The sequence below is a fragment of the Aquila chrysaetos genome, chromosome 8 (genome assembly GCF_900496995.4).
Source record: "Aquila chrysaetos chrysaetos chromosome 8, bAquChr1.4, whole genome shotgun sequence".
Classification (NCBI taxonomy): Eukaryota; Metazoa; Chordata; class Aves; order Accipitriformes; family Accipitridae; genus Aquila; species Aquila chrysaetos.
Genome location: NC_044011.1, coordinates 15,495,431 through 15,521,786, shown reverse-complemented (window position 1 = coordinate 15,521,786; position 26,356 = coordinate 15,495,431). Strand labels below are relative to the sequence as shown.

The window sequence follows — 26,356 nt, the reverse complement described above, 5'->3', positions numbered from 1 at the left end:
GGCAGCCGCAGGGCGCGGGGACGCCAGGCGGAGCCCCGTTACCGCCGGGCCCCACCCCCTTGGCCCGCCCCGCCAGCGCTGGCCAATCAGAGCGCTCCCACCACAGGGCACGGCCCCTCGAACCGAAAGCGGCCGAACCCCTTCGTCCGTTTCCGCCGGCGGAGCCCCGATAACTTCCGACCGCGCCCGAAGTCCGGGCCGAGGCTCTTCGGCGGCTGCCGGAAGGGCGTTCGGGTGTCTCCGGCGCGGACAGGGCTGGCGAAAGAAGGGCGCGCGAGCTGCCGCCCCAGCCGGCCATGCGGCTGCTCTCGCGAGCTCTCCGCGCGGCGCGAGGCTGCCGGGCCGCCGCACCGCCCCCTCGGAGCCTCCGAGCAGCGCCGGTCGGGGGCGGCGCGGCGGGGCCGCGCCCGCTGCAGCCGCGCCGCGGACTGAGCGCCCGGCCCGGCTTAGACGAGCTGTTCGCCGCCCCCTCCGTACGCCGCCTGCTGGAGGCGCGAGCGCAGGGCGGGGGCGAGGCGGCGCCGGAGCTGGCGGCGCGGGTCCGGCGGCTGCGCGAGAAGGAGCGGGAGCTGCGCGACACGCGGGAGCTGGCGCGGCAAGGTGCGGGGCGGGGCGGGGACGGGCCGCCGCGGCGCCCCCTGGCGCGCTGGGGAGGGGGGGGCGGGGCGGGGCTGCCCGATTTGCATATGCCGACGCGATTGGGGGAGCGCCCCAAGGGGGCGGGCGGGGGCGGTGGCTGCGTGTGCGGGAGGCGCGGCACGTGCCGGGGGCGGGGGCGCGCCCCGGTGGCGGGAGAGCGGTGACACGCGGGCAGGGTCCGAAAGGCGTCGGCTGGGGAGTCCGGGGCAGAGGTCAGGGCACACGTGAGTGTCGGCGGGGCGGGAGAGGCTCATCCTCGGGCCTGGGAGCTGAGGCGTAGGAGCCGCTGATACTTGAAGGAACAGAAGCATGATGGTATCTATTTCATATAAAATAAAGGTAATTAATCAGGGATAGAAGACTTATAATTCTGGTTTTGGTGGCTTTTTTTCTTGCTGTCAAGAGAGACCAGGCTACCTGCCTGCCTGCATCCGCTTCAGTAGTCATGGAGTCATTGAATGGTTTGGGTTGGAAGGCACCTTAAATATCGCCTAGTTCCAACCCCCCTGCCATGGGCAGGGACACCTTCTGCTAGACCAGGTTGCTCAAAGCCCCATCCAACGTGGCCTTAAACACTGCCGGGGACGGGGCATCCGCAGCCTCTCTGGGCAACCTGTTCCAGTGCCTCACCACCCTCACAGTGAAGAACTTACTTACACCTAATCTGAATCTACCCTCTTTCAGTTTAAAGCCATCACCCCTTGTCCTATCACTACAAGTCCTTGTAAAAAGTCCCTCCCCATCTTCCCTGTAGCCCCCCTTTAGGTACTGGAAGGCTGCTCTAAGGTCTCCCTGGAGCCTTCTCTTCTCCAGGCTGAACAACCCCAACTCTCTCAGCCTGTCAAGTCATAGACCTTAGCATCTGTTTGCACTGCCTCCACGCTGTGATTTAACTTTGGATTGTGTTAGTACCTGCACACTTTTAGTCTTGCCAAATATGGAATGTTTTTTACCCTGAATTAAACTTCATTTTGATAGCAGTTAGAAACCAAAATGCAGAAAATGAGTGCTTTAAGATCAGTAAACATTCACTAGATCATGAAATGTTCCCTAGATCGATTAATACTTACTACTTTGCTAAATACTGGTAATTAAAAGTGTTAACTATAGTTAGTTATTCTGACTAATGGAGGTAGCAAACGCTGTCTAAAAGCAAATGGTCTTTTTTTTTTTTTCTATTCATTCTCTCCCACTTCAGATTGAAGAAGGAGCAATGGCTCCTTTGAACAAACTAATCATTGATCCAAACTAATCAAATGAAATGGAATGGAAGATTTCTTTCTCCTTTCAGAACCTGCTGAAGAAGCCAGTGGCATTAAAACTAGGCTTAGAACTTAAGCAAAGTGAAGTGATCGAAGGCCTTAGTCAGTAACTTTGAGCACTTCTGTAGTTCATCCTTAAAAATATTTGTATATATTATTTTAAACTGATTTTAGAGTCTATAATACATTTGCATCTTAAAGTACAGAACTGCTATTAATTGTTAGATTATTTCTTAATTGCATTATCAATAGCTGGTTTGACTCTAATAGATTTGTAATTGCTTATTTCTTATCCTTCCTCCTGTTGGTCTTAATGACTAGCCCCCAGTCAGTCAGTAGTTATTGTACAGAAATGTAGATAGTTGCAGATGATCAATTTACACGTGTCAAGAGTTACAGTTAGTCAGGTAGTCAACCGTGCATACTCTTAGCCAGCTGTAGGTAAAGCATGCTTGTTGTTTAAACCAAGTTACGCATGATTATCTTTTTAATTCCCTTCTTACAGAAGTGATTGGAGGGGGGTTTAAGTCACCAATATTAAACCTAAATTGTAAAGTCAAAAAGTTGAATTTAAAATTGTGCTAGTGACTAAATGCAGTTACAGTGCTGAAAAGGTGTGGCTTTATTGTAAGAGTGCACCTCCCATCTTAGCTGAACACATTTAAAAGCTTGCTGTACACAGAAAAATAAAAAAGTCTTAGCATCTTTCTTTTTCTTCTCTTGCTGCTGACTGTGCAGTTATGTGTCCCAATGCCCGCCCCAGTTCCCTCTTTTTCATCGTGTGTACCATTTGCTCCTTTTTGGGGTAATATTTTTTTCTTCTGGGCAAGTGAGCTGAATCAGTGCAGATCAGAGGCACTTTTTTGGGTGTGTGTGAAGTTTGATATTGACCAGAAAAAAAAGAAACATTTTAACATATCGAAGCTGTAGTACAGAAAAACAGGTCTTGATTGTAAAGCATTAGTGTTGAACAGTCAAGTATCTTTGTTTTTAGTGATGTGTTAGAAGTTTCGCAGCTGTTCTGGAATAAATTGACAGAGGTAAAATACTTGAAATTACTACTACCATCTTTAAATTTTGCATACAATGATAGGGGTAGTAGTCCTTTTAATGAAGAGTGTCGGTTGCGGGGCTGCTGTGCTCTTTAAATCCTTGATGTTTCCGTGACATTGAAATAGAGAAAGTAATTTCTTACAGTCACAGAATGGCTGAGGTGGGAAGGGACCTCTGGAGATGGTCCAGTCCAGCCCCCTGCTCAGGCAGGGTCACCCACAGCAGGTCGCTCAGGGATGTGTCCAGTTGGGGTTTGAGTATCTTCAAGGATGGAGACTCCACAACCTCTCTGGGCAACCTGTGCCACTGTCAGACCACCAGCACTGCAACTGTTGTTTTTTTGGTTGGGGTTTTTTTACATTTAAGTGGAACTTGCTGCATTTCAGATTTTCCTCTATCTCATACCTAGAACAATACCAGAAAACACTCAGTATGTACTGTGTATCTTTGTTACAGATCATATTATTAATCTCGTTTTCTGACAGGTTTAGTGTGTTGGGGGGGGGGGTTGTGTGGTAGGCTTTTTTTTTTTTTTTTTGTAAAGTTCTTCACATGGTGATTTTTCAGAAGGTTTTCTGAGAGTGGCACTGATATAAGTCTGAGGATTAACCATACTCAAATATTCCAGATGAGAGCGAAGATTTCCAGAAGCTTGCAGAAAGGGAAATCACCTCCTGTGAAGAAGAGATAGCTGAACTGAAACACCAGGTTAGATCCCCTTTAAAAGCCTCTATTTCCTTGCCATTTTTAAATTAACAAAGCCAGCTTGTCTTCTCATCAAAATAAGATGTATACGATAAACTCTTCTCCTCCTCCCCTCCGTGGCAGTTATATTCCTCAACTAGCGTCTGTTATCTAAGGAAAATGAAAAATGCAGATGATAGAGAGACAGCCTGTAAGTGCATGTCTACTTGTGTCTGAAATTGTTTGAATCAATACGTCTTTGTCTTGTCTGGGTATACCTTTATGGAAGTCCATTTTTTTATCTCTTAGAAACATTAAACTTGTATAGTATCACACACATTAGTGGTGTTGAAAAAAAATAGTTTAATACTATGTAACTACTTTAAACTGCTACCTTATATAGGTTCTACATAGTATCTATGTTATTTAACAAAAATAATGATCTTTACATAAACAAACTGTTACATATTCTTAATGTTACTGGTGAAGTAGAAGCTGGTATTGTCACATTCTTTATACTTTCAACAATACAACAGTTACTTTATAAATATTTTTGTAAATACTTACGATTTTGCCAAAAGAAGGAGGAGAAGTCTGTGCGAAGAAACATCACCTAATGCTAGTGAAGGAAGATGATTGAAAAGCATTTGCAAATCATCCAGAGTTTTGATCCAGCCTGCACAACTGTGATAGTTTCTTGGTTCTAGTGTATCTTTCTTCTACAGATCAATATAAGGCTGGCTCTCCCTTTTTAAATGAATAAATGAGTAATACAGCTGAGTTGTTGTTGAAGGACTGTCCTCCTGAACATCCATACCTTCTTAGCTCTGCAGTTGAGACTGGGTTAAAAGGGAATCTGATGGGAAAGGAGATGCTCGGTTGTCTTGCAAGAACTGGCATATATCCTGTGGTGGCCAAACGTCGCAGTGCTCCCGATGGGTGAAAACTTCCGTGAAGTTTCGTAGGTCTTGAGAGAGAGACCTGTGTAGCTCCTGCCACTGAACAGACACGAGGAGCCTTCCTGCAGTGCAGCATCCCCCCCACCTCTTCCTGGCTGCTGCTGCTTCACTGCAAGAGGCATGAGAAGCCTGTCCTCTGGGCAGCCGAGGGGCTAGTGCAGGAGAACGCAGCCTAAATCGATTACAGACTTGTCTGGCATTTTATACTATCTCAGTTGTGGAGAAGAGTGTCACAGGGAAGTCTTAGCTGGGTGTTTTTGTATTCACAGATAGTGTTGCTTTTGATTCCTTCGGAAGAAACAGACGAGAGTGATCTTGTCATGGAAGTAACTGCTGGAGTTGGAGGGCAGGAAGCCATGCTGTTCACCTCGGAAATATTTGATATGTATCAACGATATGCTGCCTATAAAAGGTGGAAATTTGAAATATTAGAATACTTTCCCAGTGAAATAGGTCAGTAATGAAAATACTTAATCTTCGTAACTTTTTAATTTAAGTTGAAACACTCATTCATATGATATTTGAATTTCCTGACTACAGGAAGCTAATTTGCACTAACTTAATTTTAGAAGCAGAGAATTGTTTGAATGCCTGAGTACAATTTTCCTCAGCTTCTGTATTTGAGAATGAAATTCCACTTCAGAAGTACTATTAAAATACTAAAGTGCTACAAGATAAAACTTGTCTTTCGGTATTTTCAAAAAGTAGAAATGAAACTAAGTACTTGGCAGAACAAAGTTCAGAAAGTGATGCAGATATGTTGGTTTAGTTTTATTTTTTTACAAATACATACTACATATACTTTTTATTTGGATATGCTGTTCTACTTAAGTTACACTGTTCTACTGAAGGCTGGGACTGGAGTCCTCCATCCACGCTCCTGTAACTCACCTGACATCAGCTCGAGTACTTACCGTACCCTGTGTCAGCTGGTGCAACTTGTTAACCTGAAAGAGAGCTAACTCAGCAAAAAAACCCCCTTGATCAGTTTTTCCTTGGTTATCTAGCTGAGTCTTTGTGGAAAGGTATTAGCGCTGGTGCTGAGGTGGTGGTGGTGCCACAGGAAAGAAAGGAAGGAGACCTGGGCTTCCTGTGGCAGGAAGCTGTTGCAGTGACTTGGCTCCCTATGAAACTGTACCCTGAGCGTCCTAGTCAGTGTTTAATTTGAAAATGTTGGCTATTGAGTTTATTTTTCTTGAGTTTTCTGCAGCCAGGGCTCCAGTGCAATACTTTTGCAGTCTGCAAAACCCACAGTCTGCAAAACCCGCAGTCTAAAATAGTGGAGACAATTCTGTAATAATTTAACATTATTGAAAGAATAGTAGTTCTTTTCATATTAGTCTGTGTGAAAATGAATGCTTTGATTTTTTTACCAAGGCCTCTACTTACAGAACAAGGAGCAACAATTTTAGACTGTATGAGAGTAGATTTAGATTAGATATAAGGAAGAAGTTTTTTACAATGTGGGTGGTGAGGCACTGGAACAGGTTGCCCAGAGAAGTTGTGGATGCCCCATCATTGGAAGTGTTGAAGAACAGGCTGGATGGCGCTTTGAGCAACCTGATCTAGTGAAAGATGTCCCTGCCCATGGCAGGGGGGTTGGATTAGATGATTTTTAAAGGTCCCTTCCAACCCAAACTATTCTATGTTTCTATGTTACTTAGTTACTTAATGTTTCTAGTGTTTATAGATCAATTTGGTGGCAGGTTTATTATTATGGAACCCTTGGCAGAGGGATCAGTATAATTAAAATTATTCTTGAGGTTTAATCTAAAACATCTTGAATTTATCTGAAATAATGTCATCAGAGGATTTACATAAGGAAGTGGGATGTTTGGATACAGCTCATCTGTAACAGCTAGTGTATGAGCAAAGTGGGGGAATTGTTGAGACTTTGAGAGGAAAGATAAGAGATCTAATTATTTATGAAAGTCTTCAACTAAAATTTCATAGGTAATCAGTTTAACAACTTGATGCCAGTAAAAGGAGATGTTTCTCCTTTCTCCCCTCTTCCTTGCTGCCTCTCTGTCTGTCTGAGCAGTCCTACCTTTTTACTTTTTTTTTTCTTGTCTGTTTTGATGTCCCTTCACTTAAACTGGCAAAGACTGCTTTTTATGACTGGGATAGTTTTTTGCCTAGTTAATGTGTTAAGTCAGTTCACGTGAGCCTTAGAGCTCCCATAAGAGAAGCAGCAATGTGGGGCTGAATGCAAGGAGGTGGAAAAACTGGATCTTCTGGTGATGATGAGCTATGAAGTTGGTTCACTGCATCTCATGGAATGGTGTTTTTGCAAAGATGGGGATGGGTAGGTTTACACAACAAACTGAGGCAGTGGCACATGTTAGTTAACTCAAGCTAAACCTAGTTACTGTGTAAAGTTGTTTCACAAAGATCAGGCTGCTGTCTCTGTTGCTGCTGACTTCTTTGCATTGGCGCTTGTGATTATGTGTCTTTGCAGAGTCTCATCACCAAGTCAATCCAAATGAAAAACAGCACAATCCCCCCACCCGATTAGTTTTCAGGTAATCCAGCACCGGAGAAGAGGAGAAATGGGGGTGGTGGGGGCAGAAGTGTGTGGCTACTGGTGGTGGCAGTGAGAAAACCAGGACTCCTTCCAGCAGCAACAGGTTCAGTCAGCTTAAGCCAACTGTGAAACTGCAATCCAAAACATGCCCAACCAGTGGCAGGGATTTCGGGTTTTGATTGGCAGACTGCTAGACACGTTTCTCAGCAGGCTAGATTTGCTAGGTCTGTCTGTGTTAACAGATCTGCAGGCTTACTGTTATCCATGGTTTTGTGAGTAAAGCTAGCACGTTTTGCTTGCTTACGTATTGCTGTGGAGGTAATGTATATATCATAGGGCGTATGGATCAGTAGATGGACACTTGTGCAGCTTACTGCTTCTAGCTCAGATTGGTTGTGAAACTTTACCTGTATTCATACTTTCATCGGTGGTTTTTTTTCTTTTTTAGTGAAACTTTGAAGAAGAAATGAGAAAAGCTAGGATGTTAGGATATGCAATCTGTCAGAAAAACTCTAATATTTTTTCAGTCAACACTTAAAAATCTCTCTGCAATTATATTATCAAGCTTTGAGGAATGTGAAGCATCTTCTAATACTTCTTCTGTTTACTTATGCCATATTTTGGACTCAATGATATTTTCAAGTATCTTGAACCCTTTCTGTTTCAACCATGTAGAAATTCGCAAAAAATAAATATCCACAACTCTCCTAATTGAGCTTCTTATGTCAGTGAGCTACTTTCCCCTTCTAATGAGGGTCTTTCTGTGCCCTAAGACCCTTCTTGCATAAGTACAGTTTTTGATTTACTGTTACATATTGAGGGATTAAAAGCTGGTTCAAAAATTGGACTCCATGGAAGAAATAGTTGGACATCACAAACTGGGAACTTGAAAATCTAGGTACAGGCTTGATTTGTTGTCGGTATTCACACTTCAAAAAAGGGAAGACCATGTCTTCACCTTTTAGATATGCAGGTACAATTTAACTTACTATGGATTTCACTTACGCTTCTGGGTTCTTAGAATCTTTAATAGAATTTGATTTTAAAGTATTGTATCTGTAAAATGTTCAAATAACTTTAGAGTTCTTAGCAGGTGACTTATTTCAAGTTGATGAACATGAACTCAGGTTTTCACAGTATGAGAATCTCTTTCTAGAGTGGCTGCTGTTGATTCAATTAATAAATATTTTTTTAATTTAATCACACTTGAATTCAGTATTGTCTATTATCTAGATTTCTCACTATTAATAAACTTTTTTCTATGGTCAAGAAATAATTTGTCAAGTAAACTGTTTGCACAGTTCAAATGAAGGTAGGGACAAGAAGAAGCTTCATGCTACAGTGCAGCTTGTTGCTGAAAGGGGAAAGTCATGTTTATCCCCATTCATGACTAGGCAAACACTTTGCCAGGAGCTGAGCCAGTTCAGCCATCAAAGCTGACAGTAATTATTAACTTTTTTTTTTTTTTTTTTTAAGTAAGTGGAATAAACATGATCTAGGTTAGATGGGTATAAAGAGAATGGGGGAAGGGTCTGGGTCTCCTTTATTTCATATACTAGGAGGAGAGGAGAGTTGCCCTTTCCATTGAGGCAAGACTTAGATGGGGTAAACTCCAGCAGTCACATACTTTACCTTCAGATTACAATTTCACAGTCAGCTTAAACAAGGGCTCTCCCACCTTCCAGCCAGCTGCCAGCCGTATCTTCTTTCTCTCTCTCAGCTCTAGCAATTTTGAGGCCACAGTGCTAATTGGATCAATCCGCTCATTTGGCTTAAAAGCTCTCTGTCCTTGGATAGTTTTAAGTCAGGTCTGACTCAACTTGTAGTCCTATGATTGGAAGAGAAAGAGAGTTGTGCTTGACTGCCCTTTTGGTGAAAGCTCAGTCCTTGGACAAGGAGCCCACACCCTCAGAGGCATTCTCTTTAATGCCTTAAATCGGAAATTGAAGTAATACATTAACCTAGTATATATCTAGCTGTATTTTCTCTTTGAAACTGCTAGTGTTTAAATGGATATATATTTATTTTAAACTCTTTTTGTCTTGCTGAGGGCTTGCCTGTGCACTGAAATGAATGTTTAGGAAGGTAGGATGTAAATTTAGAGAAAAATAAAGGCAGCCCTAGCCTATGTAAACCTCTTGCAGTGTATTTTCTGATCCTACTTGCGTGACCGTGTATTATCAAAACTGAGGAGCTAGAAATCAATTGGGAGGTAGGGGCAGTATAGATGGCACTGCCACCGAAAGGCATGTTTGGTCCCTCAGGTTCAAAGTGTCTGGGCCGTGCTGGGTAAGAATGGAGTTAAGGATGCTTGCTGGTGACACTAGGCTGTTGCATCCCATCCACACTCCATTTTTATGGACTGCATGAGCAAAAGCAAGTCCTGTATTAAAATGTCAAACTCCCTCATTTCAGAGAGCCCCAGAATTTGGCTGAAATCTTAATGTGAGCATGTGTGAACAAAGTGAATGTTAAACAAAGCTGCAGTTAAGAATTGGTTTCAGTCCACTCTTAACTGACTTTATTGAGCTACCCCAAGGGACGCCACTGTGCAAAAATAGCATGTTCAAGATTTAGCGTGCACGTTAAAGCACAGACCCGCATGTCATTATTTATCCACTGCCTCTCACCCTGTAGTGGCAGGCAGACGCACAGATACGGGACTTTCAGTCTGGGTATAAGATGCCACATAAAAAATAAGTGCAAACTCATACCCTTGTTCCATGCACATAATTTTTCAGGGTAGAGAGGGACATTTTAATTGAAAGGGGCAAGCATATAGTTAGTAAGAGATAACCATATTAGACAGGCCTACAATGTGTCTGCCAGGGTAAAGGGTTTGTTGAAATTTCATTGGATTTGGCTGCATTTCATATTAAACCTGTGTTGGTAATAGTTGATTTGAAGCAGTATGACCTAAATACCTGTCTCTTGAACCAGTTTCTTGGTCATCTCATGCTAAGCACTGCGGTGCCACAGGCATGCTGTTATCACTACAAACTTAAACTCTCCTGAACGTGTCACAGATGTGGCTGCAGCTCAAATAGACAGACTGTACCTGTGGTACATATATTAATGCCAGGAGAAGTGAAGGAGAAAAGACAGAACATTAGCTTTTGCAATGAACTGCTTATCACATAATTAATACTTGTCAGTAGGGCCGTAGCCTTGTGGACATTCACATTATTTTTACTCCTGACATTGCCTGGCTTCTTCCTCATGTGCAGAAGTTGCTTATGATTTTTTTTAGCACTTGCTTTTATATGTAAAAAAGTAAGTAAGTTTTATTACTCAACTACATTAATTATTTCAGGTTATATAAGATTCTTTTAGAGTAAAGAAGAAATCTTTTGTTCATTTGAATAGCATTTGCGTAGCAGTAGAAAGATTTCACGCTACCTGTTAGAATGAAACTTACTGATCTAAACTGCAGATTTTGACAGTTACTCTTATTTGTTAAACTGCGTACTTTATGGTCAGATTTATTCTAAACATGATGGATTTATCTTACAGAATTGATATGTTGAACAGTGCATTTGAATGAAAGTGGTACAGATTTGTACAAGTAGGAGAAAAATTTTAAAAGTCAGGACAAAAATGAGATGAAAGAGAAAGGAAGAGGCACTTTAGGCTATTTTCCACAAACGTGACTGTAAAAGGAATTATGTTTTGCTAAAGTTCTGAGGGAATCTTAAATTTCTGTAGAATAAAAACATTTGCAAACCTTCTCCGTGGAGGTGAAAAACCTGGCCTATGTTCTGACTGATGATATTTTCCTGCTCTGCAGGGCATTTTCAGATTCTACGTTGTCTTCATTTTCCTTTTTTAAAAAGGTGCTATCTTGTCCCTATGGTTTATTTCCTTGGTCTAGAGACAGCCCAAAACAGTATTTCTGAGAAGCATGTGCCGCCTCTTTTTGTTGGCTGTGGTTTCATGTTGCAAGACTTCAATGGCAATACTCTTTCAAGGCTGCCTGTCTCCTCTTTAATCATTCCCTTGGCACACCATCCACTGTGCTGAAAATGGGATCTGGGAACTGAGCTGGATTAAAAGCCAAAATGGGTGAAAAATTACATTCATTTATAGTGCCATCACTTCTCTGATCCTACAAACAGTTATACTGGCACAACTGAAGGGTTTGCACACTAGCAAACAGGGAAGAGCAAGAATGCCATAAACTAGTATTGCAACAAACTCTTTCTGTCACAAAACCATGATTGTGTTGGGCTTTACTTCCAAGTTCCAAGCTGTTCAATGCTAGTTTTTAGTACATTGCTATCAAGTGTTTTGCTGGATATATTGGTAAGAGGGGCAGGAGTTGGAGTTCTGCTTGCTCCAAGGGAGCAAAAGATTAAAATGAAATGAAAGAGCAAAGATGAGACACGAGTAGGGTGCATAGAGGAGAATGGATAAGAATATTAATAATACTCATCCTTTAGTTAAAGAGTTGGGGTTTTTCCCATTGAATGATAAAGTTCTGAACTGCCAATAAAAATATTGATGTAGTTTCTGAAGGTGGCTTTCAAAATTTGATCTTTTTGTAAACTTACTACTGATGTTAGACTTCTGCTGTGGTTTATGATTTCATGTGTGTGTACATGTATGTACACGGTTCATGGATAATCTTTTTATGTATATAAAAAAAATTGGACTCTATAAAAAAGAATTTGACGGTCCTTTACTTGAGATAGTGTGTGAGTGTATGTCTGGCTTTGTTTTTAAGAGTTTTCTTGCATTTTCAGTATAATTCTGCCTAAGTATTTAAATAGTAAATTCACAATTTTAAGAGACAAATGACAATGATGTCTAAATACAGTGTTTGAAATATAACAGCATAGTACCAACAGTTTTTCTTACAGCTTTAGAACTGTTTTTCTTCTGTATTTAAGGTGGCCTAAGACATGCAATTGCCAGTATAGCAGGTCTTGAGGCTTACAAGTACATGAAATTTGAAGGAGGAGTGCATCGTGTTCAGCGGGTGCCAAAGACAGAAAAACAAGGACGCATTCACACCAGCACAATGACTGTTGCAATATTACCCCAACCCACTGAGGTAATATTTGTCTTTTAGCATAACACACTTTACCATGAATAACGTTTTTACATGCCATATTGCTGATACCCAAGTGTTTTCTGTCTCTCTTGTTGTTCTCTCTTAATTATTTTTTTTAATCTTAGTTTTAAACTAAGTCATATTTGTTTGTTTTGTTTGTTTATTTTTAGTTTTGTCTAGGGGGGTGAAGTAAAGAATTTCTGGATTTCCTCATAATCCTATCTCAAGAAAGTCACTGGCTGTCTACTTCACTGTAATTTGAAAATTCTCTGTGACTGTGTCTTGTGTGTTTTGTGTAAAACTTTACATTTGTTACACAGTAACAAAAGACTGAATTAGCTTGCAGAGCTCATAGAGATTTGTTTTAGCACCTCCTCTTCGCCATTTTTGTCGTGTCCTCACTTTCCCCTTCCAATTCATTCTCGCCATATTTGCTTGGTTAAAAACAACTGGCTAAGAATTAAAGCTTTGTTTTGATCTTTGTTTCATGTTGACCTAGAAAATTGTCAAAGATGTTACTCCTTCATATTCTCACCCCAAGTTGTCTCGCTCCTTCCTCCCAGAGACTATAGTTCCATTCCAGAGCTAGCAAAGGGAATCTGTTCCATTTTATCTAAAAACCATCTTGTCAAGTTCAAATATTGGTTAACTCTGTTGGGAGGGGGTGCAGAGCTTTTGGAAGAGGGGGAAGATTAGTGCTGAGGGATGGTTATGCCTTAAGCTACTATTTGTGTGATTTCCTGGCTTCCATCATGTCACATTCCATTCTGGCTACAGGATTTTTGAATATGTTATAAGTGATGCGAGCTACCACTCATAAACTTTAAAAAGTTTGATCTTGCCTGAATGTGCCTTGTCAAATATGCATACTTGGTTTATTTTCTATCTGTCTGGAAAGAAACAACATAAATGTGTTCTTTTCTTTTTTTTTTTTTTCCTGTCTCCCATGACAGATGAGGCTGCATATTAATCCAAAAGATCTACGGATAGAAACAAAGCGAGCTAGTGGAGCTGGAGGCCAGCACGTCAATACCACAGACAGTGCTGTACGGATAGTTCATATTCCAACAGGTGCTTCATTTTTTCCCTAGTACAAGTTCTACATTGCAAAACTGCTGTCAGAATTTCTTTTGAAACAATGGTTTTATTGTCAATCCTGGACAACAGTAGAGTAGATTTTCATATAGTTTTCATGTGTGTTTATAGTACTCTAAATGCACCATCTTGTGCCCACTCCAATTTGTAATAGTGAAGACTAATGGCTTCAGTGGGTAAGCTGTCCATTTTGCCATTACGCATGACACTCCAAAAGTGTTGTGCTGTTTTTGTCTGGGCTAGAGTTAATTTTCTTCATAGTAGCTGGTATGGGGCTATGTTTTGGATTTGTGACCAAAACAGTGTTGATAACACAGGGATGTTTTAGTTACTGTTAAACAGTGCTTGCACAGCGCCAAGGGCTTTTTTGCTCCTCACCCCACCCCACCAGCGAGCAGGCTGTGGGGGTACAAGGAATTGGGAGGGGACACAGCCAGGACAGCTGACCCCAACTGACCAAAGGGATATTCCAGACCATGTGATGTTGTGCTCTGCAATAAAAGCTGGGGGAAGAAGAAGGAAGGGAGGGATGTTTGGAGTTACAGTGTCTGTCTTCCCAAGTACCCGTTACATGTGATGGAGCCCTGCTTTCCTGGAGATGGCTGAACACCTGCCTGCCCATGGGAAGTGGGGAATGAATCCCTTGGTTTGCTTTGCTTGCATGTGTGGCTCTTGCTTTACCTGTCTTTAAACTGTCTTTATGTCAACCCACGAATTTTCTCACTTTTACCCTCCTGATTCTCTTCCCCATCCCACTGTGAGGGAGGTGAGTGAGCAACTGTGTGCAGCTTGGTTGCTGGCTGGGGTTAAACCACGACAAGCATCCAGATCAGTTTCTGTGAAAAAGTTATATTTAAGCTTTCAAATAATGGAAAAGAAACTGAAAAACAGAGTAGGTTAAAACCTGATGATTTGCTTTTTCTTGACTAGTCTCCAAAAAAGAGATTGCTCTATTTCCATATTAAAATGTTGCTTTTAATTGCAGAGTCTACTTAGGATGCCAGCTTCCATTTATCTGCTGGCTCCTTTCCCATAGTTTACGCACATAATTAGGAGGCCCATCGCCAGGACTTATGTTAGGAAACGTAGGAGTGTTAAGATACACCCTCAAATGCTACCTGATTTTAGCTATCGTATCTTTTTTTTTTTTATTGCCATTCCTAAGCTTTTTACTTCCCTTTGAGCAATCCACAACAGCTGCCTTGCCTTTCATTGCTTTTTAACTTTTCCTCTTCTCTACCACAAACATTAGTCAGGCTTTACAGCCTCTGGGTAATCCCGAGTGCTCTTTATCTTCATGTATCCGGATTTTTGCCACCCATTTCTTCATATTTATTGAAGACATGAATCCATTCTGCATTTGTTGCATCACCTCAGTAAAGCAGAAAGTGAACAGTGGAGAGAATGGAATTCTGTTCAAGGTATGGTGACAAAAAGATACTCCAGGTTCAAAAAATTTTGGATTGCTGCGTGTTTGGAAAAAAAAAAAAAACAAACTAAACCCAGCAAATGATCTTAGTTTTTGCTAAAGGCAGTTATTAGTGTTTGTTATAGAAATCTTAAAATGTATTGCAAATTTTTTTGTGGTTATACACTAGAGATGGTTCATAGGGTTTATATCTCAACTTATCTCCTGACTTTTTCTTATTCCACCTTTCCCTTCTTCATTCCTCTTGATCTCTCTTCCTTTACAATTGTCCTTTTACTTCTATTTCTCTCATCCTAACTGTTTTTGTAAATGTTCACTGCGATCCAAAAAGTTGTTTGTAAACAAGCCTTTCCTAAAGTAATACTATGTACTCTTATAAAAACATACTGTAATCTTACCAGAGTTACTTAAAATAAATCCCTATTCCTTTCTTAGGCTGTTGACTTCTCATCTTAAATTGAATTGTATGTTTTGGGGGGAGAAACCACACCTTTTTTTTTTTTTAAGAAAATAGTGCCCACTTTTGTATATTCTGATCGTATTCTAGATACTCACTCTCTTGTGTATTTTACTGCTCATTAAATCCTAAATTTCCTGGAACTGTGGCTGAAAATTACAGGTATTAAAGGTGTCTTCTGTAAGTCAGATCACATTACGTATCTTTTATTTCACATTCTACTTGTTATCCAGCATATCGAATTAAATTTCTTGTCTTATGTCTTAAAGCACCTGTACAACTCAGCCTGCACTTCTCTCCCCAAATTTATCATTAGACATTAATAAGCCTGGACTTTTACAATCCCAGTTCAAAATATGTATTGAAGAAAGAAACAGCTTATTGTAACATAATAAAAATCTTCTAGAAATTGCAAAACCCTTTTAGTATGTGTTACTGTTAAGTGTTAAATGTCATGATATTTTTGGCAGGCATCATGTCTGAATGTCAGCAAGAAAGATCTCAAATTAGAAACAAAGAGAAGGCTATGCAAATGCTATGTGCTAAACTATACAAGGCCAAACTGGAAGAAGAAACCAAAAAGAGAAACAGTGTTCGAAAAATTCAAGTAAGTTTCACTTAGTAAAGATGTAACTCTGTACAAGCATATGTTCTTAGGGTAACTCCTGTGTTGAACTGCAAATAGTAAATGGAAGTATAGAGGAACAGGAGCCCAGGAAGGACTTATATGAGGCAAAAAAATTACATTCTATTTCGGCAATAAATGTCGCATATTAATCAAAATTTCAGTAGTATGTAAATTCTAAAGATCTAGTGAAACAAACTGGATTACAGCATGAAGAACCAGAATAGTATTAGAAAAAGGTGCAGTGAAATTGTTCTTTTACATATTTGAGAACAATTATTGCAACTACTGAACTGGTCTAAGTAGTATGTAACTATAACAAATTTTGGATAATCATGGGAGGAAGAGAAAGCTTTTGCTTTAGATGCTTAATCAATATTTCATCCTTTTTATAAAAAGATGATGATGATAAACTGATTCTTCTTGTTTGACAGATTGGGACTAAAGGAAGGTCGGAGAAGATCAGAACATACAACTTTCCGCAGGACCGGATTACTGACCACAGGATAAGCCGATCAGTGCATCGTATTGAGTGTTTCATGCTAGGGGAAGAAATGCTAGATGACATGATACAAACTCTGAAAGAATATGCTGATTATGAATCTTTAATGGAAATTATTTCAGAAAATGAAAAAAAGAATCTATCCTGAACGTTGCTCTTTGTCAGCCCATTACAACAGATTTGTCTGCAAAGGAGTTTCTTGGAGCACCACCCGGAAAATGCAACTGCTTTTCAGATCATGAAAGACACCACAACTTGTTTCCTCATGACTGATAAACAGTTTTCTTACTTGCCGAGTAAAAGACTTTATTACCTTCATATGAGACATTATTGCTGCAGCAGTCCACTTAAAAAGTAAATTTGACTGGGCCAGGAGTAACTGCAGTTTTTAACTTTCTCCACTGAGAAGCTACTGATACTCCACTCTCGAAAGGTATGCATTAAAAAATGAGCTATTTCTAGTTCCATTTTTCATTTAAAAACATCAGTTTAAACATCAGTACAGTGTCAGATAGCTTACTTGAGAGAACAAAAAAATCCTATTTTGTTTGAGTGATTGGAAGAAAGTGATAAATAAATGACTCCACTACTAATCTGCATATTTGTTAATCACAAGTGGCATGGGAGAAGGAGTCAAAGTGTATCTCCTTCATGTTTTCATGGTCTTGTGGCCCTTATTAATAAACACAAAAAATTATTTAGGAATATCCCTTGTTCCAAAAAAAAAAAAAAAAAAAGCTGTGGAAGCCAAGTGACAAGCTATGTGAATTGTTTTTGAAGAGGATGTTTCTGTTCTTGAGTCAAAAGTGAAAAGAATCATTACAATATTGTTTGACTGATATTTCAGTCTCCATTTGACTTCAGTTCAGTTTCTCCTTTTTTTTAATTGACTCTCCAGTTTATTGGTTTCCTAAACGTTACATGGTATGAACGGCATCTTACTATTTTTGTCTAGTTATTTAACAGCATATTAAAACATTTGATCTGTGAAAGCAAAGTAAAACTTTTGCCTTTCTAATCTACTGATATATGTGCACATGTTTATATCTGTGGGCAAAGAAGACTTTTAACCTTTATTTTAGACTACGTTTTACAATCCCAAATACATCTAGCAATACAAAAGCTGCGGTTTCCATGCCACGTTGTCCCATCGTGCATTGTACCTATGCATGTGTGTATACACACACAGAATGTATTCGAAATATAAATACCAGTAAATAAGAAATTGGAACCTAAGGAAAAATGTTACCATGAATATACGGGTGTTTACTTTCAGACTTCTAATTAAAATTAGTATAAGAAATTAGAATAGGAACAAAGTAAATTTGCTACAGATAGCTTATAGAAATGCATTATTTAAACATCCTATATAAAAATCAAATTATTATTATTATCAGTTTACTATCTTCTTTTTTAACACTTGAGACTGCAGTTTGAACCAATGCATTTGAGACTCCGGTTTGAACCAATGCATAGACTCATTTAATACCTTTATCAGCTTTGTTTTCTGGGAAATATTGCATGGTAATTATGATTAAGTTCCAAGTATTTTAATTAAAGATGCATACATTAACTTCAGATGTAGGAGTGCCTGTGTGCATAAGGTGAGGCGTACATATTTCCTGTTGGTAAGTGTGAGACCTAGGTCTAGATTAACTAGCAGATTTACAACTCCCAGCTGGCACATAAGAAAGTAAAAATAAACATTGATGCATTTTGTATGTAAAATAATTAGATACCGATTAGAGCAGAAACTAGGAGTGAAGTCTTGATTCCTGCCAGATCAGTACTGTGAACAGAAGACTACAGAGCACTTGTGACAGTCGTCTTGACTTCACTTAAAGCCAGGCTATCTTACACCAAGTGGTGGATGGAGTTTGCGATTCCTTCTCTCTAACTTCAGCTTCATGTTCCTCCAAACAAATAAGGGCCATCAACCAGGTGTAAGCACTGGGCTCCTGCATGAAACCTATATAAGCGTTCAGGTCTTTGTCACCCTAGACCTTCCCTGATGTTGCAGCTGGCGGCCTGGCTAGCCAGATCCTGCCTGGCTCGCAGCCGCCCTGTTCCTGGCTGGCTCCTGAACAGACACCAGCTCTGTTGTTGCCTTGCAAGCGGCTAGCCTCTGGTCAGTGTGAGAACAGCCAGATATCTTGTGGTTCTGGCAGGAGGCTGGCAGAGGTATCCCAAAACTGGCATATGACAGCGTCATATGGGGTGGACCTCACTATCCTGAGGGGTACCTCCTTGGCCTGTCATGGCAAGCTTTACTGCCTAAAGACTTGAAGTCCCTTTCTTGCTCCACGTTCATTTTAATGCAAGGTCTGCTGTCTCACTACAAACGCAACCTCCCTGAGCTGTGAGAAGACCGCATTTTCAGCAGCGGCGGGATCCCCGCGCTGGCGCCCAGTCTGCTTAGCTCCCCGTAGCACTCCTCCTCACTCTGCCGGCTACTAATAACGTTGATCACACTTTAAAATAAATACAATTGTTCCGTGGGGAGGAAGGCAGATGTAGGACCCACCGCCAGACTTAACGAAGTCCTTCCCCGGTAGAGGAGCTTTGCACACTTGGAGTGTGCCCTCGGAGCGTGAGAGGATGACGGGAAGATCCCAGGCGCGTCCATTTATAAAAGCAAAGGCGGGTGTAGTCGGGCGCCTGGCAGGGCTTAGAGCGGTGTCGCGCCCCCGTGCCGCAGAAGTCGGTTGTTCGCTTAGGAGAGGGCGCGGAGACCCTTCGGGTGCCGGAGGAAGGGCCGGCCGGGCGGGAGGCGCGGGCGGCCCCGCCCCTGCCCGAGCCCTGTCTCCCGCGCTCCGCCCCCCGCCCGGCCCGGCCCCGCCCCGCCCCGCCCGGAGCGCGCGCGCGCCGCCTCTGCGCCACTCATCTCGCTCGTTGCCGGCCGAGGAGGGAAAATGCGAGCCGGGGCGGTTCCGCCCGCGGCTCCTCGGATTGGCCCCCGCCTTCTGCCCGCCTCCCTATTGGCCGCGTCGCCCCGCCGGCCGCGTCCGATTGGCCGGCGCCGTTTTGGATACCAAATTCAAAGTTTTTAAAAGTACCCGGCGAGGGCGGCCGCGCACTCACTGCCCGCGGCCGCGGCGGCGCAGCCCTGCAGGTGAGCGCGGGCGGCGGGGGGCTCTGTGGCAGGGCCGGTCCGGTCCGGGGCAGCGGGGCTCTGCGGTGAGGGCTCTGTGGCGGGGCCGGTTCGGGGTAGCGAGAGTCCGCGGTGAGGGCTCCGTGGCCGGGACGGCGCGGGGCTGCCGGCGTACGTGGTGGCGGGACCGGAGGTGCTGGCGGCGCTGCGAGGGGCGGCAGGCGGACCCGGGACGGGGTCCCAGGACCCGCCACCCTTCCCCAGCCTCGCCCCGCGGCTATTCCGCCGGCGGGACGGGACGGCGGCGCATGGGCGGCCGCCGAGCGCCCGGTCCCGCCACCGAGCCGCGTGTGGGGCTCCCCCCGCTGCCCGCCGCGTACTAGCGGGGCCGGGTCCCGGTGCCGGTGCCGGTCCCGGCCCCAGCCGGGGTGGGGAGCGCAGCTCCCGCCGGCGGGCAGCGGCGGGCGGGCAGGCGCCTGCTGTCTCCCGCTCGCCGGGCCACGCCGCCGGAGGGGGGCATCCCCCCGGCGCGCTCCTGCCCGCCCCGCCGCCATCATTTTAGGGGGAATCCTCTGAGGCAGGGGAAAGCGGAGACCCCCCCCCCCCCCCCGCAAGCGCAGGGTGCCGTTCCCGCGGCCGCGGGGCTCGGCAGGGCCGGCAGCCGGTCTACCTGCTGCCGACCCGGGCCATCTTGAGCGCTGGGCGGGAGCAGCCTGACAGCGCGGCGGGGGCCCGCGGCTGAGCCCGCTCCGCCGGGGGGTCGGGGCCGGCCCTGGCGCCCCGAAACACGGGGAGGGGGGAAGGGGGGGCGGACGACGACGACATTTCCCAATTCCGCAGGGTTTCGGTCCGAAAGCTCTTCTGCTCGCTGGCGGCGCGCAAGCGAGGGGGGAAGGGGAGGAGGCTTAGCGAGGGCTTGCATCTCGCCCCCAACTCTCACTGTACAAAGCCATCAGCGTATTTGCTCCTTTCTTCCACCAAACGTAGGTACGAAGAAGGGACTTTTTCTCTGAAACGTTCACGAAACACTTTTTTCTAATCCTTTTTTCCAAAACTGCTGGAAGTGCATAAATCCCTTAAAATACCTGCTCAAATGGGGGAGCTTATTTTTCCTGTGGATTGCAAAGCATGTTGGAAATCGTTTTCCCCTTAGATTTAACACGACAGAGATGGCTTCCTTCAGCCCTCGCCCATCCCCCCGCAATGGTTAATATCGATAGCACCACACTTGGCGGGGGGGGAGGGGAAAGAAACAGGGCAAGAAAAGCTCAATTTCCCTATAGTAGCTATCGACCTCCCACCCTCTTAAAATCGCTCTTGTAAGTAACCTTTATTTCACTTTGACCATTGTGCGAGGGTCGCGGATTTCCATTGTGATTTACACATGTATGTGAGCACTCAAGCTTTTCCTGTGCCACCCAGCCTCCTCCCCTTTTAAAAATGCCAGATACCTGGCTGCATCAGCAGCATTGCCTCTGGCCTTAAATGCAAACTTCAGGCTGCTCTGGCCTGGCTATACCCCTGTACGGTCCTGCTGTCACTCACGGACCCTCTGCCACTGGTGTCCCTTGCAGGGACCACAAGTGTCCTGAGTATATTGCTGCATTTAGGGCAGGAAGCGGAGACATTGTGTGCTTAAAAGTAATCTATACTGGTGGAATGGTGACAAAGTAAATCACCCAGTCAGTTTTCTCACCCCAGTTATATGCAGCATAAAGCTTTAATTTTGAGGTAACCTTACGTAGATTTAATGTGTGGCTGTTCAAATCCTTAGTTCCACTAGTTGTCTGTGGTTTGGACACTAGAGGGTGAGTTAGGTAAGCTTAAAATTCATAATGCAGAAAGAAGACATAATCGGTTCTTTATAAGGAAAAGAATTTGTGATATGTGTTGCAATACTGTCTTTGTTGTTTTTTCCAGGATACAAACAGAATAATGAAATCAAACCTTAACCAGTCTTTCAAAATGAAATGTGATTTTGACCGTACGTCTCTTCACGCTGGGTTTGCACCACTGAAATCTGCTGTGGAGAAGACAAGACTGGAAGAATCCTGCCCCTTGAATTATGAGGAAGGCTTTTGTAAAAGCTGTGCTGAAGAGCATCAGAAAATACTACTTAGTGACTCATACCATGCGGCCACTAGAAGTCTAGATCTTGAAGATGAAGGAAGACCTGTACATAACAAAGAAAACAAACAAGTAACTCAGAGACTTGAGGAAGGTATCTATGAAATGGAGGCACTGGAAAACAGTAAATTTAGTGAGGACAGTGGTTATTCCTCTATGTTAAGTAATCAATACACTGATGCAACAGAACATGAGGACAGTATACCTTTGGCTGGGAATCTCTGTGGCACACCAAAGCATTGTCTCATGAAGAGCCAGAACCAAGCACAGTTCTCAAAGAAGAATTTGTTGCCGGTAATCCATTACGAAGAAATGATTTGTTCAACTTTGAAAAAAAGTGGTAAAAGAAATCTCAAGTCTTGGGCTGCGCTAGACAGAATTGTTTTTAGGGGAAAGCTTGAACTTTGTAACCTGATTGGAAAGAAAATGGGATTAGATAGAATAGACATTCTTGCTGAACTCTTCCAAAAGAACCTGAAGCATATATTAGCCAACATTTTAAGGTATCTCGGTGAGATGGATTTAATAAAGTAAGTATATTGATCTCATTGTATTTCATTGGGAAAGTAAACAACCTAATCAGATGGCTTAAGAATGTCTTAGATATGGGGCTAAAAAGTTTTTCCCTTTCCTAGGTGGTAAATGATATGTTTGTACTGTCATTGCAGTTTTGCCAAAGTCAGCACAACATGGCAGAAGATTCTGCAGGAAGATAAATGGATTTTCCAAATGTATAGTAAAGCAGTGAGAAACGTTTCTGTAAGTTTCCGCACTTGTTATATATTTCAAGGCTAAACCAGCAGTGTCTTTCTGTTATTTCAGGATTCCTCTCAGCCTTGAGACGTTGCAGAAGAGCTTCTTAGATTGAAAGCATTGTCACTGGAGTGTCTGAGTTTGTCCTGTTAGGATGCCCTGTCTCAAGGGTTGCTAGTTACTTCACTGCCTTTGGAGCCCAAGGAAGGCTGACTGAGAAGGTTGCCCAAGGAGTGATGCAGATGTTCTTAAGAGCTTCCACATGTCCTGTGTTGGAGAGGAAGGCAGGAAGGGGAGGGTCAGTTCTAGCACTGCCAGCTGGGCAAGCCCTAGAGGCTCTCAGCAGAGGCTTGCTTACTTCGGCATCCCCACTGATCCAGAAGGGAGAGAGACTGAGAGAAACCATTCAGCTGAGTGTGCAACTCACGTTCTCTGCTTATACTTTCTAGCAACAGTCTCTGAAGTGCAACGTGCTGGCTACAGAAAACTGAAAAGCTTTTTGCACTGCAACCTATTCCTAATGCCTATTTGTCCTATGAAATAAAAAATACGAGATCCAACCACAGTAGCATTGCACTTTGCCAAGGCAGGACTCTTTTAAAACACTAAGCATGTTTTTCTTCCTTAAGAGACGGAGAGGCAATGAAACAAGGCTTAGGATCTACCACAGAATAAGGTAGTCGACAAGTTTGAATTTTATGTAGTATTTTACGGTGCTAGCCTCTTGAGATGAAACAGTTAGACGCCACTGAACATCCATCCCATAAAGTTTGATTTCCTTCCTGCCATTGTATGCTTTTTTTTAACCTGAACCTCAAACTTAGGAAATTGGTGGGAGGAATTTACTTCTCAGAAAGAAAACTACAAGCATCCCTCTTCACCGTAAAGAATTAGAAAAAAAAGCTTTGTACTTTAAAACATTGCGGTGACTAGGTTACATACTCTGCCTAAATTATGTGTTAATAAGAAAGTAAGTTGCATTACAAAATAGAAGGTGGTTGCTTTTGATGGTCTGAACTAGGGGTCTGTTCTACGCATTTATAAGGGTAGTGACTGAGAAAGCTAAGGTAAAATTAGTAGCATACTACTTGGTATGAAGCTTTATTATTTGAAACCTTCTAGCCAGGAGGAAGGATCAAAAATAAGTTGTTAACTTCTATTAAACAAAAAGTCGGTATTGGATGAGTCTCTTCTCAAATTTTCTTGTTTTTCTTTTCATTAGAATGGCACTAAGGCATCAGAGCATGCTGCAACAAGGGAGTATGTTCTCTACCGAGCGGCTTTAGCTTCCATTCAGAAAGCAACCCCACCAACCAACTTGAACAAAAAAGGCACCAGATCCAAAGCATCCAAGAATCACAGCAGGCTCATGGAGTTTTCTGAGGTAACTGGTGATTTCCATTCATCTTTAATTTCTCACATGTTGTCTGGCACATGATCAGCTTGTAAAGCATATTTCTGAAAGTAGTATCTCCAGTTCGAAGTGCTTGTAACTATTATTAGTGTGGCTGCCAGATTTTGCTTATTGTGCCTATTTTAAGACAATGTCAGAAACTAAGTGGAGACGACTGATACACTGGGATGCTCTACATCTCCCCCCCGCCCCCGGGTGTCTAGGTACCCTCAAAATGGCTTAGTGATTTTTTCAAAATTTTTTTTGCTTAAATTTTGCCTTGAATCAGACATGAAAAAGTTTAGTCATTTCATCCTAGTTTCCACAGGCTTATAATGAATCACATGTTTTCCAGATAAGCAATCCCACAAAACCTGTCAATTTTGCTTCAACAATTTAAAAAATTTAAACAATTTTTTTAAAAAAGGAAAAAAAAAAGCCAAAGACTTTAAGTAGTTCTTATTTCTTAAGAATTAAATAAATGAATATTTCTTCTGTTCGTTCTATACTTCTTTTAACTACTTATTTGTAATGCATCAAACATTTGGAGTTGTCAACAACTGCCAACAGCCTAAGTTTCTCTTCACCTTCTTATTTTTCTTAAGCTTTTTTTTTTCCACGTATAGCTGCAGATCTACATTGCAAGTGTCTTATAAGACTTTAAGAAAAGTTTATTGAAAGTCATAGTTAATAAGTAACAGATTTTTCCTAAGTAGAAAAAGTTTTTATACTCAAGCTCAAAAGTCTTATTCTGCAAATTTGTGCAAGAAGAGAAGAAGATATAATTGCACTGGAAAGTACAATCAAGCTGCTCTAACACTACTGTATAGCATTAGGAATCTGAAAGTTCGACTGTACAGTGAAGTAGCAGTCTAAATTTTTTTTTCCTTGATAAACATATATGTATGTCTACACACACACATGTAGATTATAAAAACATTTTCACAATTGAGTGATATAAGGTGTTCTACAGGTCTATGATTTTCTAATGCTGAATGATTTTGAATGGTGGATCTGGTTTTGTGTCAAAAATGCATTCATCGGAGAGAAGTAGGAATTGCTTCCATTTGGTGTCTCAAGCTGAGTGCCCCACAGCTGAGATTTCTGGACACATTGCTCACTTTTCAAAAATGTTAATTATTTAAATGGAATTCAGATTTATTTTCTTTTTTGAAATTAAAGTTAACTAAATCACCATCCTTGGATGAGGTTTGGAGGATTCAGGAGGACTGTTTTTCTTACTGCTTTGCATTTAGTCTGTCCTTTAAATTTAAAATTTAAAGAATTTTAAATTGGTTACCTCTATTCAAGTCCAAAGTACCTGCAGTTATAGACTGATTATTCCTGTTCAATCTCCATCAGAATCTGATACAACCAGAATTAGGCTAAATTTGTAATTTTTCTCTCTAGAGTAGGAGAAGTTATAATATGTTTTGTGGCAATTAGATAACATCAGGGAATGTTTGGTCTGTGTGTTTACCCTCCACTCATGATTCTCTTCGTACTCTTCAACAGGCTGCCAAGACCTTGAGAAACACTGAAAGCCTTAAAGTCTGCCATCGCTGTGGCTCACCTGCAAAGTATGACTCCTATCTACAAAGGGCGATGTGCAGTCGTGAAAGTTGTGGCTTTGACTTTTGCACAAAGTGCATGTGCGGGTACCACAGCTCCAGTGACTGTATGAGTGGCAAACCAGTGAAACCCAACTCTAAGCTAGGGGCGCTTCCTGGGACTAAGAAAAGCAAACAGAATCTACGGCGGTTGTGATCCATCCATCCCAATAGAGATTGTTAGATGTGCCAGCGAAAGTTTTTTTTAGGGTATGAAGTTATCCTCAAAGAAAATCAAACAAGAAAATGCTTTCTGCTATTCTGTATTTAAAAAAAGGTTAACTTTATTATTCCTCTGTACTATTTGGTCATGTTGAAATTCCTAGGAATCATCACAAATATCCAGTCAAAAATGTCTTACTAATCTATAATTTAAAAGAAAATTCTGGATATGGATTCTAATAACATTTTAAATATTGTCCTGACAATTTGTCTGTTGTCTTCCAGTCTTCAAAACACCCCACAATAATATTGAACAAAACAAAAAAGTTTTTGCCAGTAGCCTTCCATGTTTAATGCTAGCAATTCTTGAATGCCAGAAGGGAGATGGGTAAACTGTTTTATTTAAATGTTTACTCTTGTTCAAATGTCTTTTAAAAGCATTTATAGTGAGAATGTCAGTGAGGTGAGTGAAGTCCCTTTTAACATAAAATTATGAGGGAGTCCAGATTTTATGATATTTTTTTTCAAGGCTTTGCCTTAATTTTAAAATGTGAAAAATTTCTCTGATGCTTTACCTTATATGGATCTTAAATTGTTGCTCTTCTTTCATTTCTTCATTCAGAAACTGCAGGTTTTCCTTGAACTGAGGTGATACCCTTTCCAACTTAAAAAAAAAAAAAGTGCGGTATCTTGGCTATACTGCTAAAAAAATACTTTGTTTGCCTGTTTTTTATAAATAATAAGATAAATTTTTAATATTTGTATATATTTGTAAATACTACTTTAAATATTATTCATTTTTGTCTTGTAAATGTGAAAATAAATTACTGTTCTCAGAAACTTGATTGGCAGATCTGGACTTTTTATTTATCATCTTAAAAGATTACTTCTCATGCTCATTTCTCAAGTTTTCTAGTATGTGCTTCTAAAAATGTTGA

General features: G+C 42.0%; 2 protein-coding genes across 3 annotated transcripts; both read left to right on the top strand.

Annotated features, from left to right (window-relative positions):
- The first annotated feature begins 61 nt into the window (after positions 1-61).
- Positions 62-17,860, top strand: MTRF1L (mitochondrial translation release factor 1 like). Its single transcript, XM_030021898.2, has 7 exons — positions 62-600; positions 3,583-3,662; positions 4,867-5,050; positions 12,011-12,174; positions 13,128-13,245; positions 15,626-15,762; positions 16,215-17,860. Exons 1-7 carry the CDS (start codon positions 297-299, stop codon positions 16,428-16,430), a joined length of 1,203 nt encoding a protein of 400 aa, XP_029877758.1. The 5' UTR covers positions 62-296; the 3' UTR covers positions 16,431-17,860.
- Positions 16,615-26,153, top strand: FBXO5 (F-box protein 5). 2 transcript variants are annotated; one of them, XM_030021896.1, is made up of 5 exons: positions 16,615-16,715; positions 21,294-22,030; positions 22,169-22,259; positions 23,476-23,637; positions 25,162-26,153. In XM_030021896.1, the coding sequence occupies exons 2-5, from the start codon at positions 21,309-21,311 to the stop codon at positions 25,411-25,413; spliced, it is 1,227 nt and encodes a 408-aa protein (XP_029877756.1). In that variant the 5' UTR covers positions 16,615-16,715; positions 21,294-21,308; the 3' UTR covers positions 25,414-26,153. The 2 variants fall into 2 exon arrangements, with proteins under 2 accessions (XP_029877756.1, XP_029877757.1); XM_030021897.2 differs by lacking the exon at positions 16,615-16,715 and adding an exon at positions 19,275-19,394.
- Positions 26,154-26,356: the final 203 nt, after the last annotated feature.